Here is a 15,394-nt window from a genome sequence, read left to right as displayed (position 1 = left end):
GGGATCTAGAACGCACTGCTGGGTCAGATGGTTGTCCTAGCTCCTCCATAATATCTCTAGATGACTGTGGATCCGGCTCGAAGGACCATGTGATAGAGTGGGAACTCTGGAAGTTATTTGCTGATCTGACAGTATCTTCAAGATAAGGGCTCCGGTCAGAGAGCAGGGCACGGAGAGACAGTTTTACGTATTTAATGACAGTTGAAGTATGGACATCTGTACATTTCTGTGGTTCCGTGTGGTCTGGAAAATAAATACAAAGAATGATGTAAAAGGACTGTACAAATGGTGAAATAAATATGCCAACGTTTAAGACTAAGCAAAAACAAATATATTCCCAAATGATGCACATTCAAGGGTTACACAGAGTAAATATTGTGACTTCCAGGCTCAGAGGCACTGACAAATTATATGGTCTCCAGGGACCTCTGGTGGTCAAAGCAAGGTACTGCTGTTGCAAGTACCACACTACTAAACCATGCTGCCAATTAGCCTGGCATTATACCACACCTCAACTGAACTGACGTCATGGATGGATACACATGGAGTAAATGGAATAAAACTCAAATAAACCAGTATTTAGCACACATAACACAAATTAAGAGAAGTGAAATGAGGACTACAAGCGAGAATAGCAACTGATACCAATTAAACTGTAGGAACTCCCTCTAAATAATCCAAACAATATGTCCAGACAGACATAAAGGAAACTGAATAAACTTATAGGTTATTTATGTATCCATAGAGGTGCTACGGTTGGCCAAACTTACATATCAGTCATGAACGCACACGCGGCTGTCTGCCATCACCAACAGCTTAGACAAAATGGTAGAAACGGCTTTACAGGAAGTGACTATCTAGAGGAAGTGATGTCACAAACTGGACCACCAAAATAAGAGTGGGGTAACTTTACAAATGTATCTTGTAAAACTGCCATAACTATAACCCTTTCTGACAAAATCTCTAATAAAATCCTCAAAAAAATTGATAAATTGTTACTGTAAGAGAATAAACACTACAGGCCTTCCATTTTGTATAACACTGCTTTTATTGTGTTGCGGTTGGTTATGTTCTGGTGACGTGTAGAACTTGGGAGTGCAGGCTGCTGCCTGAGAGGTGGTTGAAGATGGAGTGTCTCCATGCTACTTTGTTTTGGTCAGTAATGTGCGTGAGGCGAGTGGTGTTACAACCCTTCCTGGGGAGTTTGGCTCATGTGCAAAAAGGAAGGGACAATAACAGGATTTAAAAGTTAAAATGATGATCAGGTTTATTTACAACTACAAAAAAACATAAACCTTTCCATCCACAGGTTGGGAATAATAAAACTAATTATGCCTGTGGGGAATTAAAACAAAAATACAAATAACTAGGAATGTCACACTGGGCAAAGATTACTGGGTTCTGGACCAAAATAAGGATGTCCAAAGGTCCAACTCTAAACTGGGTGGTTAAACCAAACTAAAGGTGATATTTTAAACTAAACCGAAAACCCACAACACTCTAAATGTAATAAAAGGGAGATCTACGCCACAAAAAAAGATTAACTCTAAACCAAAACGTAACAGCTTATCCAAACGCAAGAAGCTGTTAGCGAACATGCTAACAGTAGCTTTACCAACGTTAAGTTCAAGTTACCAAGTTTAAATAAACCAAAAATACCCAGCAGCAAACAGACCAGCACGGAGGAGAGACTGCTAACACCAAAACAGCTCTCCTAATGTCTGAAAGAAGCTCCCTCATGAAGGGAGAAACGCTCCCGGTGATGTTCTACATCTGCGGTAGAGACGGAGCAGCGCATCTGACCCCGGAAGTTGTTGTCCGTTGCCGGGAGACAAAGGCGGTCAAAACAGGAAAGGAATCTAGTAGCGGACGGACATTATTCCGGGTCTTCGGTATTTGGTGGAGATGTTAGTGAAGGCGGAGAAGAGGGCGAACTAGAGGAGGAAAAACAGGCAGATTCCACCTCTATTTACAAACTCCTGTGGATGCAACAAGTGGGCGCGGTGCGTCGACTACCGGATCTGACGTCGACAAATTTTTAGAATCGAGCCGTCGACGTCATCGAGGCGTCGCTACAGCCCTAAGCCCAGCAGAAGGGATTTTGAAATCAGACATTATCCCAGGTAACCATCACCCAAGCTCTGAAACAGTCAGAGGGAAAGCGTGTAAATATCTGCTCATGAGCTTTTGATATTTTGTATCTCCCCCAAGGAAGAAACAAGGCTTTCTGACTTTATTCAAGACCACAACAAAACGTGCAGAGGCGCTTTAAGCTCTTTCAGAAGATGCACATTTGCCACATTAGGAAAAAAAAACTCTTTTGTGCCTTTAACAGAAATCAGGATGCACAAATATTATATGATCAATGTTCTGATTTGGTCACTTCTGACTCTGTAAACATCACCCAAAAACCAGTAGGTTGGGATACAATGGACACATGCATATGATAAAAATGTTTTTGTAGCTAAACCATAATTTTGAAATTATTGAAAATAAGCCAAATTTAAAACTTTTTAAGCAATAAAAAGACCCCCCCCCCCACACACACACACACACACTTACAACATGGATGATATTTTTAAAGCTTTAAATCACTAAAAAGAAATGATTAATAATTCACAATTATAAGGTATGTATATTTGAATAAGTAGCTTCTCAGAGATTTTAATTGTATTAGATTGAATATAAATATAATTAAATTTATATTTGTTGTGTTGTTAATGATTGCCTGACAACCGGAGCAAAACAATCTAAAGAAAATCTACCTGACAACCCAGAACCCTCAGGAGAGTTTGTGAGCTGTTGGGTAGAAATCCCATCTATAAAGTTCTCAGTTCATTTGATCAACTTTCCAGATGGAAGATGCTCGAGAACGTCACTGATCAGAAATCAGAAGCGGAACAGAAGAGAAAAAAGAAACAGTATTTTCTCTGTATTATCAATTTTGAGTTTGACTATAAAGTATCTTCAAAGTTTGTTACTTATGGTTCCAAATCTAAATGTGTATTTAGGATACTATTGTCTGAATGGGCTTTTAGGCTTTTTATTTAGGTTTTAACAGTGAGAATTTTGATGTGTACTTTTATAGCAATGTAAATTAGACTTTTTTTTATGCTTTCATACATTTCTTTTTTCATGTGTCTCATTTTTTTGCCAATTTGATGCAGTCAGAATGATCAACCTGTACAACACGTCCTCTTTTATACAGCTACAAGGACTGGATCTTTCACATGAAAGTGCCTTTCCTGCTTTTCTCTTTGCAACTCTCAACTACATGATTATTCTGTTCTGCAACCTCACTCTGATCCTCACCATTGTGCTGAACAAATCTCTGCATCAGCCCATGCATCTGTTCCTGGTGAATCTTCCAGTCAATGACCTGATTGGTTCTTCAGCTTTTTTCCCACTGCTCATCAAAGAGATCCTGACCAACAGCAGGATGATCCATTACTCCTCCTGTATCGCACAAGCCTTCTTTATCCACATCTATGCAGCCGGTTCTGTGTTTATTCTGAGTGCTATGGCGTACGACAGATACGTTGCTATATGTCACCCATTGCAGTACAACACTCTCATGACTAACGCTAACATTATGAAAATAATCACATTGGTGTGGTCGTCCTGTCTGGTTTTAATTGGAGGTCTTTTTATTCTTCTACTGCGTTTGCGCTTCTGTAGATCTGAAATGTCAAACCTCTACTGTGATAATTCTAGTTTGTTGATGATGGTTTGTGATAACACAGTAATAAACAACATTTATGGACTGTGCATTAGCGCTTTTTCTCAAATCATAGCCAATGGGATGGTTTTATTCACGTATCTCCGGATTCTGATTGAGTGCTTTAGATCCAAACAGACGGACACTAAAGCTAAAGCTCTGCAGACATGTGCTACTCATCTGTTTGTCTTTCTCATGATGGAGTGTTTGGGCCTTTTCACCATCGTATCATACAGGATACAGAACATTTCACCACATTTAAGAAGATTCATTGGTGTTTCTACGTTAATCTTCCCCCCGACTTTAAATCCAATCATCTATGGACTGAGAACAAAAGAAATTCGTGAAAAACTAGTGAAGGTTTTCAGGAAGAAACTGCACATTTCTCGATGTACTGTATCGTAATTATGTTTAATGGATCTTCTCCTCTGTACATATATGTCTTGATACCATAGATGACAGATGGCTAAAATGAAAGTTGTCATGCTTGCATATAGCTACTTGGCTATTGTTTTAATGAAATTGATGCAAAGCTATAACTTTGCTTTTTCAGTTTTTGCTCTACGCAGATTTAATTTTATTTTTGCTAGTAAATAAGATGTCGTGTTTTTATTTTTCATATTTTAGAAATGTGACATCTGCTTATAAAATTATTGGATGTTATGATAACACAACGTTTGACAGTGGGCACACAATTTAAATACTGCTAATTAACTGTAAACCAAAATTTGGCAGATACAGACATTTCTTTTTTGCCTTTGCTTCAAGTTAATGCAGCTTCATTACACTTGTGTATCTGCCAAAATCAAAATGAACAAATACATGTCAGTCCCTTTTACCGTATTTGTGGTTTGTGGAAATAATGCTAATAAAATATGAACACAGCAGCACTTGTTCTTGATTATTATTAAAATAATTTCCTCATGATTAAGGATATTTAATCTCTCAGATCTAATCAGGTCAGATATCTGCAAAAAAAAATTGCATTTATAAATAATAATAGCTGCAGATTTGAAGTCATTTTTACATGGTTACATTTAAAAGCAGCACATTTTTAGAGATACTTGGGGTACCTGATGAGTCAGCATGATCCAGAGATTACGCAAACCGGGCCAGCTCTTCCGGGGAAATCCCAAGGTGTTCGCTAGCCAACCGAGAGACATAGTCCCTCCAGCATGTCCTGGGTCTTCTTTGCGTCTCCTCCTGGTTGGATAAGCCTGGAAAACTTCACCAGGCAGGCATCCAGTAGGCATCCTAACCACATGCCCGAGTCACCTCAACTGACTCCTCTCGATGTGGAGGAGCAGCAGATCAGCACCGAGCCCCTCCTGGATAACTGAGCTTCTCACCCAATCTCTAAGGGAGAGCCCAGACCCACTGCAAAGAAAACTAATTTCAACTGCTTTCCGTTATCTCATTCTTTTGGTCACTACCCAAATCTTGTAACCACAGATGAGAGTTGCTACAAAGATCGACCTGTAAATAGAGAGCTTTACCTTCCAGCTCAGCTCTCTGTTCACAACGGACCAGTACAACGCCCGCATCACTGCAGACGCAGCACCAATCCACTTATCGATCTTCCACTCCATTATTCCCCTAATTCGTGAACACCTTTTTGGGCTAAAACGACCACGGTCATGGATTTAGAGGTGCTGATCTTTATTCCATTACTTTTATCCTACTATCCACTTGGCTGCAAACCGCTCCAGCGAAAGTTGTAGACCATGGTCTGATCAAACCAACCGGATCACATCATCCACAAAAAACCGAGACCCAATCCTCCATCCACCAAAAAATAAAATAAATAAACACACCATCAACACATTGGCTGCACCTACAAATCCTGTCTATAAAAGTTATCAACAGAATCGATGACAAAGGGCAGCCTTAGTTGAATGCACCTCTCACCAAGAATGAGCCCGACTTACTCTTGGCAATGCAGACAATGCTTGGACAGTGATCATACACGGACCTAATAGCCCGTATCATGGGGCCTGGTACCCCATACTCCCAGGCTGACCCCCACATGGTTCCCTAAGCAACACAGTTGAATGGCTTCTCCAAAACCACAAAACACATGCAAGCTGGTTGGGCAACCCCCTGAGCACCCTACAGAACCCTCCTAAGGGTATAGACCTGGCCCATGGTCCACAACCAGGACAAAAGCCACATTGTACCTCATGAATCCAAAGTACAACTATATGTTGAACCCTTATCTCCAGAATCCCTGAATAGAGCTTATCATGTAGGCTAAGAAGTGTGATCCCTCTAGAGTTGGAACACACCCACCTATCCTCCTTTTGAAATTGGGGGACCACCAACCCATCTGCCAATCCAGGGGGACTGCCCTGATGTGCGCTCAATACTGCAGAGTCGCATCAACCAACACAGCCCCACAACATCCAGAGCCTTAAGGAACTCTGGGCAAATCTCCTCCACCCCCAGGTCCCTGCCACAAGGTGCTTTCTGACCACCTTACTGATTTCAGCACCAGAGATTGGAGAGCCTAACGTAACGTCCCTAGACTCTGCTTTTTCACTGGAAGACGTAGCGGTGGGATTGAGGAGATCTTTGAAGTGGTCTGCCAACCAACATCCCAAGTTAAGGTCAGCAGCATGCTTGTGGTGCACTGCCTCCCAATCATGAGATTGATGTTAGATCTCCTCAAAGCAATATGGAAGTTGATCTCCGTGACATCATCAAACTCTTCCCATGCCCACGTTTTTGCCTCAATGACCACTAAAGGCGCATTCTGCTTGTGTTGCCAAAACCCATCAGCTGCTTCTGGGGTCCAACAGCCTGAAAAGAGCTCATGGCCACAGCTAGTTTTTTTTTTTTTCAATCTCAACAATTGTGAAATGTTTAAATATTTTTTACATCAAATGTACAACTCCTATAACTAAAAAAACAAAACAAGGTTAATTGTTTAGCACTGGAATATGTTTTTATTTGACTGAGTATATTCTCAGTGTTTTAATTTCTTGTAATGTTTGCAAAACTTGAACTTATATTTGTCATGTTGTTCACGAACCCTTGTGAAGCAGTGTAGAACAATCTAGAGAAAATCTACGTGATAACACTCCCGGGGGTTTGTGTGCTGTTCAGCAGAAATTGCATCTATAAAGATCTCAGCTGGTCTGAACAATTCTCCAGATGGAAGATGCTCAGCATGCAACTGATCAGAATTCAGCCACAAATCAGACATCATAAAACAGTATTTTTATCTGCTTTTTCACTTTTTAGTTTAATCTAAATGTGTGTTTGGGATTAAACGACACTGATGCAATTGTACACCTTTGTTTGTCTCAAATTTAGCTTATAATAAAAATAATGTGCTAAACTTGCATAGCAGCGTAAATTAGACACTTTTTAAAAATGCTTTCATACATATTTTGTTTCAAGTCCCTCATATATTTGCAAATTTGATGTTGTTCATAGACTCTACAGCCAGGGATAAAATCAAAATGATCAACCTGTACAACACGTCCTCTTTTATACAGCTACAAGGACTGGATCTTTCACATGAAAGTGTCTTTCCTGCTTTTCTCTTTGCAACTCTCAACTACATGATTATTCTGTTCTGCAACCTCACTCTGATCCTCACCATTGTGCTGAACAAATCTCTGCATCAGCCCATGCATCTGTTCCTGGTGAATCTTCCAGTCAATGACCTGATTGGTTCTTCAGCTTTTTTCCCACTGCTCATCAAAGAGATCCTGACCAACAGCAGGATGGTCCATTACTCCTCCTGTATCGCACAAGCCTTCTTTATCCACATCTATGCAGCCGGTTCTGTGTTTATTCTGAGTGCTATGGCGTACGACAGATACATTGCTATATGTCACCCACTGCAGTACAATACTTTCATGACTAACGCTAACATTATGAAAATAATCACATTGGTGTGGTCGTCCTGTCTGGTTTTAATTGGAGGTCTTTTTATTCTTCTACTGCGTTTGCGCTTCTGTAGATCTGAAATGTCAAACCTCTACTGTGATAATGCTAATTTGTTGTCACTGGTTTGTGATAACACAGTAATAAACAACATTTATGCTCTTTTAATCACTGGTTTAACACAAGTTTTAGCCAACGGGATGGTTTTATTCACGTATCTCCGGATTCTGATTGCATGCTTTAGATCCAAACAGACGGACACTAAAGCTAAAGCTCTGCAGACATGTGCTACTCACCTGTTTGTCTTTCTCATGATGGAGTGTTTGGGCCTTTTCACCATCATATCATCCAGGATACAGAACATTTCACCACATTTAAGAAGATTCATTGGTGTTTCTACGTTAATCTTCCCCCCGACTTTAAATTCAATCATTTATGGACTGAGAACAAAAGAAATTCGCGAAAAACTAGTGAAGGTTTTCAGGAAGAAACCATTTCGATGTACGATATCCTAACTTGGCCTCATCTTTTTAATGGATTTGTTCCTCTGTACATCATTTTGTTTTGTTTTTTTGATGATTTAATATCAGTTTTAAATTTTACATCTAGGTTCATCCAGAGATCTACAGAAAAAAACAGCTTTATTTCTAAGGCAAATTTTCAAACTCATATCAAACAACATTTTAAAGATGTGTGCTTGTGTCACTTCTGATTGCTCCATTGTTTTTAAAATCACATTTTGTGTGAGTCGTATTTTACTGAATGTTGTATTTTCTTTATTGATATTTTTTTATGCATATTGTTGCTTTTTGTGTATTTTTTCTGTTACTGCCTCCTCTCCTTCTCCCTCAAATGACCTTGCCTTTTGCTAGGCCACAGTTGTAAAAGATACATTTACTAATTTCCCAATTAAATAAAGGTCAAATAAAAAGAAACAAGCAATTTTACAAAGTAGTGGAAATATAAATCACTTTTGCTTCAATCGTACTGAATAAGTTAAAACGGACAGATCTTAGAGATAATTAAGTTAAGCAGGTTTCCAGAAACTGTTACTGATCATAACAGAACACTAGAGGGCGGCAGCTGTGCATAAATAACTTCTTCATGCCACTAAAAACAAAAGACAGCGGCATCAGACTTAAAGACATGATACAGCTTTGCTGCCCTCTTGTGGTCTAAAATGTCCAGTCGTGTTTACATGTATAATAACTTGATTGTACATTCATTTTGTATTTAACCTACTGAGCTCAAAGGAAAAACAGAAAGAGAGCTACATTCTGTAACGTGAGATTCCAACATAATTACAAAAAATGGGTTCTTGGCATGTTTTATAAATTTGTTTTGGAAATACAATTAAAATCTGTAAATTGTTCATATCTGTTTGTGCTTGTTCTCCTCATCTTTTGCTTATTTTGTACATCCTCTTTGTTCTTTAGATTTTTATTATGAGCTTTATGCAAGTACACCACTAGCTGATTATTTATTGCTTTACTTATTTTAGTTTTTTTTCTTAAGAAATAAATTTTTGAAAGTGCAGCAGCAAGTTAAGGAGGGCTCTTCAAATTGCTTACATGGAGAGCTGAGACTAAAAACTTTTACCGAGGACGGCCACCTCAGAGACGACCATGTCTTCACTTTTTCATGATGTTCCTGTGTTTAATAAAGACCAGTGGTTCTAATTGCTCATTTGCCAACCATCGCTAATGCTGAGTTTAGTTAAGGTACATAAATATATACTACTACATGATTCAATAGTCAAAGCTTTACTGTCATATATGCAGTAGCAGTGATGATGTTGAAAACAAAACAAAACAGTAGTCAATAAAAAGTATCTAATATGGTAATAAAAGAAAGAATAAACTTTTATTTTACTGTGTTGCCTTTAATAATTTTATGTAGGTGATTTGGGTCTGGTGGTGGGGGAGGATATACACCAACTGGTAAACTCAAACTGGTATTGAGGATGAACTGGGAATGTTCAACAAAGTCCCCAAGAAAATGGATGGATGGATGGATAGATGAGGGCTGGCTGATGGATAAATGGGGCTGGATGGATTGATGAATAGATGGATGGGTGGATGGAAGGATGGATGGACAAATGGCTGGATAGTTGATGGATGGATAAATGGATGGATGAATGGTTGAATGGATGGATGGACAGACGGAAAGAAAAGGGTAGAATGTCTGCTCTGAGTCAGGGACGAGGCCCTGCCTCAAGGGGAGGAGTTTAAGTATCTCAGAGTCTCATTCACGCTTGAGGGAAGGAAAGAGCTCGAGATCGACAGGCGGATTGGTGCTGCATCTGCAGTCATGCGGGTGTTGTACTGGTTTGTCTGGTGAAGAGGGTGCTGAGCCAGAAGGCGGCTTACCAGTCAATACTATCCAACCCTTACCTATGGTCACGAGCTTCGGGTAGTGACCGAAAGAACGAGATCGCTGACACAAGCAGCTGAAATGAGTTTTCTCCACAGGGTGTCTGGACTCTCCCTTAGAAACAGGGTGAAAAGCTTGGTCATCAGGGAGGAGTTCAGAGTAGATCTGCTGCTCCTCCCCATTGAGAGGTGCCAGTTGAGGTGGCTTGGGCATCTGGTCAGGATGCCTCCTGGATGCCTCCCTAGTGAAGTTTTCCGGGCGCGTCCAACTACGAGGAGACCCAAGGGAAGATCCAGGACATGCTGGAGGGACTATGTCTCCTGGCTGGCCTTGGGATTCTCCTGGAGGAGCTTGCCCAAGTGGCAGGGAGAAGGAAGTCTGGGTCTCCCTGCTTAGGCTGCTGCCCCCGTGAACTGACTAAGTGGATGGATGGATGTACAAACAGATGGATAGTTGATGGAAGGATGGATGAATGGATGGATGGATGGATGGATGGATGGATGGATGGATGGATGGACTATTAAACAAACAGGGGATTTATAGAATAAACATGGGCCCACTTTTATATTTAGGCGCAGCTTGATTGTGATGATGCAATACAATCCAAATACTAAATATTTGTTAAAAAGCATCGTAACTTAGGTTAAAGAAAGAAAAATAAAAGCATATTGGGCAAAAATTGCAACATTCTTTAAGTTTAGAAAGTTTATTTCAAACGTAATAAAATAAATGACAAGATAATCATAATTATGGAAAGAGAAGGAAACAATTAGCAATACGAATGAGAAATCCCAAAATTTACATACCGTAAATTCTCTAATATTAGCCTGCATTTAATTAACTGCCGGGTATCATATTTTGGCCGGTGTCGGAGTCGGCGGAGGTGAATAATGGCCGGTTTTTTATTGTGGCCGGGTGGAATGTGGTAACAAGCAAGTACGGGGGCGGTTGTGTCATCCGTCTCACTTTTGATTTGCCAGTGATAGACCGCGAGGGTAACTTTAACCGTGCGGAGACAAAGAGGGGCCGAAAATTTGATATCAAGTTCAAAGAGAACGTGCTGATTATGCTGCAGAACACTCTGGGGAGCAGTAGCAGGGGTTGTATGAAGTCACTAGTCGACTTCACCGCTCTATAGTGACTTTTTATGCCTGACATCGACTAGTCGCTGTCACGTGATAATGCAAGATGCAGTCCTCGGAAAAGACAGCAGCCTGCTGTCAGCAGGTGAGGAGCTCCTGCGCGTCGTGAGGCAACGCGCTGTGCCAGAGCATCGGTATTGACACCTGCCGTAAAACGGACATTTAACCAAATTGTGACCTTTACCCTCTTACAATTTAACATTCTCCTCACCCCCATCCTAACCTTAACCAGCTTGCGCATGCAAAGCTCTGATTGTTGACGCGCTCCAGACATCTGCGTCCTGAGCACGGCCACAGTAACATTATCAAATCAGGTGTCACCACCTCAAAAACTAATTTAACACGCAATCGTTCATGTCGGCTCATTTCCTTTTATGTTTTCTGTCTTTTATTTGTGCCTGATGCTTTTCGCTGCTGTGGAGCGGGGCACATCACCTGTTTTGTCCTCTGTGACGCACCTAACTGATGTGGCCGGCAAGCAGCGAGCACTCCGCTGTTTTTGCGGTCGGTAGATCTTTTAGAACTGCAGTTCAAAGGTAACTCATAAGGTGAATATATATGAAGGCAGGTAGCTGTTTTTCTTTAGGATTGAGAGGAGATGCAGGAAGATAATAAACAGGCAGGACAGAAAAATAGTCAAATAAAAACAAGTTAGTTTTTTTACCTGGTGGTTGCAACAAACAGACACCATTGAAGGTAATTAGAAGTGAGGAACAGAAAATGAAATAATTATTTTAATGTTTAAAGCAGCAGGAACTCCGAGAGGCTGCAGGCGCATCAGTGAGTTTACGGCCGCTGCGCAGGGGGAGGGGGGAGAGGGCTGAAGCAGAAACTACCGTTGTTAAAAGAAATGTGTTTAACTTTTAAAATGTGGGCGCAATTTTAACTGTCAAAAACTCCAGCCAACCATTAGTTCATTTTGCTCAAATTGAAATTGAGGCCTGCCTCTAATACTGGTCCTCCTTCCAATAAAGGCCTGGAGCTTGATGAGCTTGAGTCAAATACAGGCCCGGGCCTGTATTAGAGGATTTACGGTATCTGAAAAGAAGTGGGAGGGGATAAGCGTTTTTGTAGCCCACGCCTTCCTATCAATTCAGTATTATTTATTTAGCACATTCATTGAGCAGTTACATCTGTTGTATTCTTTCAAAATTCACAACATTAAAACGATGCTCAAATGGAGTAGGCTGAAGCAAAGAAGCTTATGTGCACCTATACCCCACATTACAATATTATACTTTTGACAGTAAATGTTTTGTTAATGAACCTTTCATGCATATTTTGTTATCCATTTTATATCTTGTACTGTTCTTTTATATATTATTCATAGTCAGAATAAAACCAAGAAGCTTTTCCATCACAATTCTCAACATATTTCTCAGTAACAGTAATCTTATATTGTCTTTTAATTAGTAGTAGACTAGCAGCACTCTTTAAGCTGTCATCTAAACCATTCCGAGGCTTAACACCTCTTCTGGATATGCAGTGAGTTTTGAGGGCTGTGCAGGCACATACCACCTTGAAATTATGTGGTCCCCACAAATCGTTTCCACCCTGTCTATCAAAAAACAGCTGTTGATTATGGATTGGTAATTGATTCTGTCTTGCTTTGTACAAAATTAGCATTGACTTTAGGTTAACTAAATCGTCAAGTTTAAAGATTTTAGACTTCATGGAAAGTGTATTAGTGTGGTCTGTGAAACCAACATTCTGCACAATCCTAATAGCTTTTTTTTTGTCGAAATACTGCCTCCAAATGGCTACTGTAGGTATTACCCCAGACCTCTGCGCAGTAACTAAGATAGGGGAGAATAAATGCGTAGTACAGGATTAGTAGAGCTTTGTGGTCCAGAAGGAATTTGCATGTTCTCATAATTGCAATGTTTTTCCCAATTTATTTTGTATACTATGTATATGAGATCTCCAGCTGATATTGTATCACTCCCAGGAATCGATATTCATTTACCCTTTCTATTTCATTGTAGTCCATTTTGATCCTGATTTCAATGTCTTTAGTTTGCTTACCAAACAGCCTCATTATGATTTTCAGTACGATTTAATCATGTGGTTTCCAATCAATAACATAATTAAGTAATATTAATATCAGCATTTTTCTTCATAGAGCATACAAACAGAACCACAGAATGCTCCACAATACCAGCTAGTGTGCACACTCTTTAAGTTTACTAATAACTTAGTGAAGATCTGTGGAAAAGAACATAAAATATTGACTTTTATAAAGATTACCAAGTCTAATCCAAAAAGATGCATATTTAAAAACATGAAATGTGTATTATTTGTAAATAACATGGTCAACATTACTTTTTTAATTTTAAATAAAAAGAAAGTGGTGCATTTTTTAATCATCTTCAACTTTAGTTTGTTTACAGTTTAAAAACACACGAGTTAGTTTGACTTTTAACAACTTTATTAAACATTTGTTGTTACAGTGGTTTTGATATCTTTTGTTTTGTTTGGTGTTTTGTATAAGAACTGGATGCAACAAAGATCTTCCGAAATGTTTTTTCTCTTCTGTAATTTATGAATCACTGAATACGCAGAACCAATGGCAGCAAGTCACTGATGTTTACCTCCATCTGATTGGTTTGTTTGGAGTTTTGTCGCCAACCCAACATGAGTGAATGTTTCAATAAACTTTAGCAAACAATAACTACTTGGTTACCAATGATTGGTTGCTGTTTTTCTTCAGCTTTGCTCATTAAGTTAATCACCTCTGTTTACGAAGCGTCAACAGGAAAGATGAGTCACATCCATCCTCCAGAGTGACGTTTCCTCGGCTTAATGAACCTCCGAGGGCTTTGGGTCCTTCTGCTGTAAACAGGTTCTGCTTAGTTTCAGAACATCTACAGCAACAGAAACTCAGTGGAATTTTAATTGTAGTTTGATTTGTTTAAACTATTTTTTTCATTACAGTTTTCTGTCATTGACAAAATAAAAACATACACACGCACATTGATTATGACACACATTTGCTGAAGCATTGTTTCGATAAGCTTCTGCAACGTCACCAGATTTATTTCCATTCAGTGTTGTATTAATGTTTCACCCAGATCTTGCATTGATGATGGTAGAGTCTGACCGCTGCACAAACTCTTCTCCAGCAAATCCCAAAGATTCTCAATGGGGTTAAGTTCTGGACTCTGAACGACTCACTTTTTGAGCCCGATCAATCCTGGCATCTTGAAATAGGCCTGTGCCATCAGGGAAGATGGAATAACCTGGTCATTCAGGATATTCAGGTAGTCAGCTGACCTCATTCTTGGAGCACATCCTGTTGCTGAACCTGACCAACTGCAGCAAGCCCAGATCATAGCACTGCCCCCACAGGTTTGTACAGTAGGTACTAGGCATGATGGGTGAATCAAATCATCTGCCTCCCTTCTTACCCTGATGCACCATCACTCTGGAACAGGGTCCATCTGGACTCAGACCAGTTTAATAAAGCGTTGGACAGTTCTTAACCCAGTTTTTAGTGGTTTCTGCATCTCCTTAGATGTTTCCTCTGCTTGATGTCAATGATCTGACCCTTCTCACACAGACTAACATCAATTCCACGACCACCAGATGTGTCTTTCCATCTGGTTGTTTAATAAATGAGAAGCAACTCGTTGCACCAGTTGGGTTAAATAACTTGTTGCAGCTGAAAGATAATCGCCCGTGCAGTAATTATCCAACGGGAGGTTGCCTGTTTGCTTAGTTAAATCCAGGTGGTGACTTTTACCTTTGGCTGAGCTGAATGTTTTAGGAGGAAGCAAAGATTAAAGCATGAAATTCTCTGCAGAGCATGAGGAAGAAGCATTTAGAAATGTAATGAAACATTTTTCACATTTAAAACAATTATTTCACATTCAGTCTGGTTGCTGAAATCTAAATTCAGAAATGTTTTCTGTAGTTTCCTCTCTTACTTTAAATTTAATTTTCATCAAAAATCAAATAAAACAGCATTCATTACGTTATTCACACTCTTGTGGTACAGATTATTTTCTACCGGCTGTAACAAAAGCTTGTCATGTTAATAATGTGTGACTACCAAAGATCCCAAAAAAAAAGGTGGAAATTAAATTTTATGTTAATAGCATATCTATTTTGTGAATCACAGTATGATGGATTTTATATATGAATTCAAAATATAAGGATTTGAAATAAAATGCATGACACTAAAGATACTGCAGAATCTTGTTAAACGGTGTCACTGTGATACAAAATGACATGATTACATAATTAAGTTTGCATCAAACATGGGCCA

General features: G+C 39.5%; 2 protein-coding genes across 2 annotated transcripts; both read left to right on the top strand.

Moving 5' to 3' along the window:
• The first annotated feature begins 2,884 nt into the window (after positions 1 to 2,884).
• On the top strand, positions 2,885 to 4,123 carry LOC107380641 (olfactory receptor 52E4-like). Its single transcript, XM_015951938.3, has one exon. It carries the CDS (start codon positions 3,173 to 3,175, stop codon positions 4,121 to 4,123), a length of 951 nt encoding a protein of 316 aa, XP_015807424.1. The 5' UTR covers positions 2,885 to 3,172.
• A 3,059-nt stretch (positions 4,124 to 7,182) lies between these two features.
• On the top strand, positions 7,183 to 9,257 carry LOC107380642 (olfactory receptor 52E4-like). The gene is made up of 3 exons (XM_015951939.3): positions 7,183 to 8,113; positions 9,049 to 9,072; positions 9,145 to 9,257. Exons 1-3 carry the CDS (start codon positions 7,183 to 7,185, stop codon positions 9,255 to 9,257), a joined length of 1,068 nt encoding a protein of 355 aa, XP_015807425.2.
• Positions 9,258 to 15,394: the final 6,137 nt, after the last annotated feature.

The sequence above is a fragment of the Nothobranchius furzeri genome, chromosome 13, assembly GCF_043380555.1.
Source record: "Nothobranchius furzeri strain GRZ-AD chromosome 13, NfurGRZ-RIMD1, whole genome shotgun sequence".
NCBI lineage: Eukaryota > Metazoa > Chordata > Actinopteri > Cyprinodontiformes > Nothobranchiidae > Nothobranchius > Nothobranchius furzeri.
Note: the sequence above shows the minus strand (reverse complement) of the source record. Positions and strands in the feature narration are given on the sequence as shown.

Coding starts and splice junctions, on each gene's coding strand:
- LOC107380642 (XM_015951939.3), top strand. CDS start 7,183: ATGATCAACCTGTACAACACGTCCTCTTTTATACAGCTACAAGGACTG. Junction 8,114..9,048: donor CAGGAAGAAACCATTTCGAT/GTACGATATCCT, acceptor TTTGTTCTTTAG/ATTTTTATTATGAGCTTTAT. Junction 9,073..9,144: donor TTATTATGAGCTTTATGCAA/GTACACCACTAG, acceptor AATTTTTGAAAG/TGCAGCAGCAAGTTAAGGAG.
- LOC107380641 (XM_015951938.3), top strand. CDS start 3,173: ATGATCAACCTGTACAACACGTCCTCTTTTATACAGCTACAAGGACTG.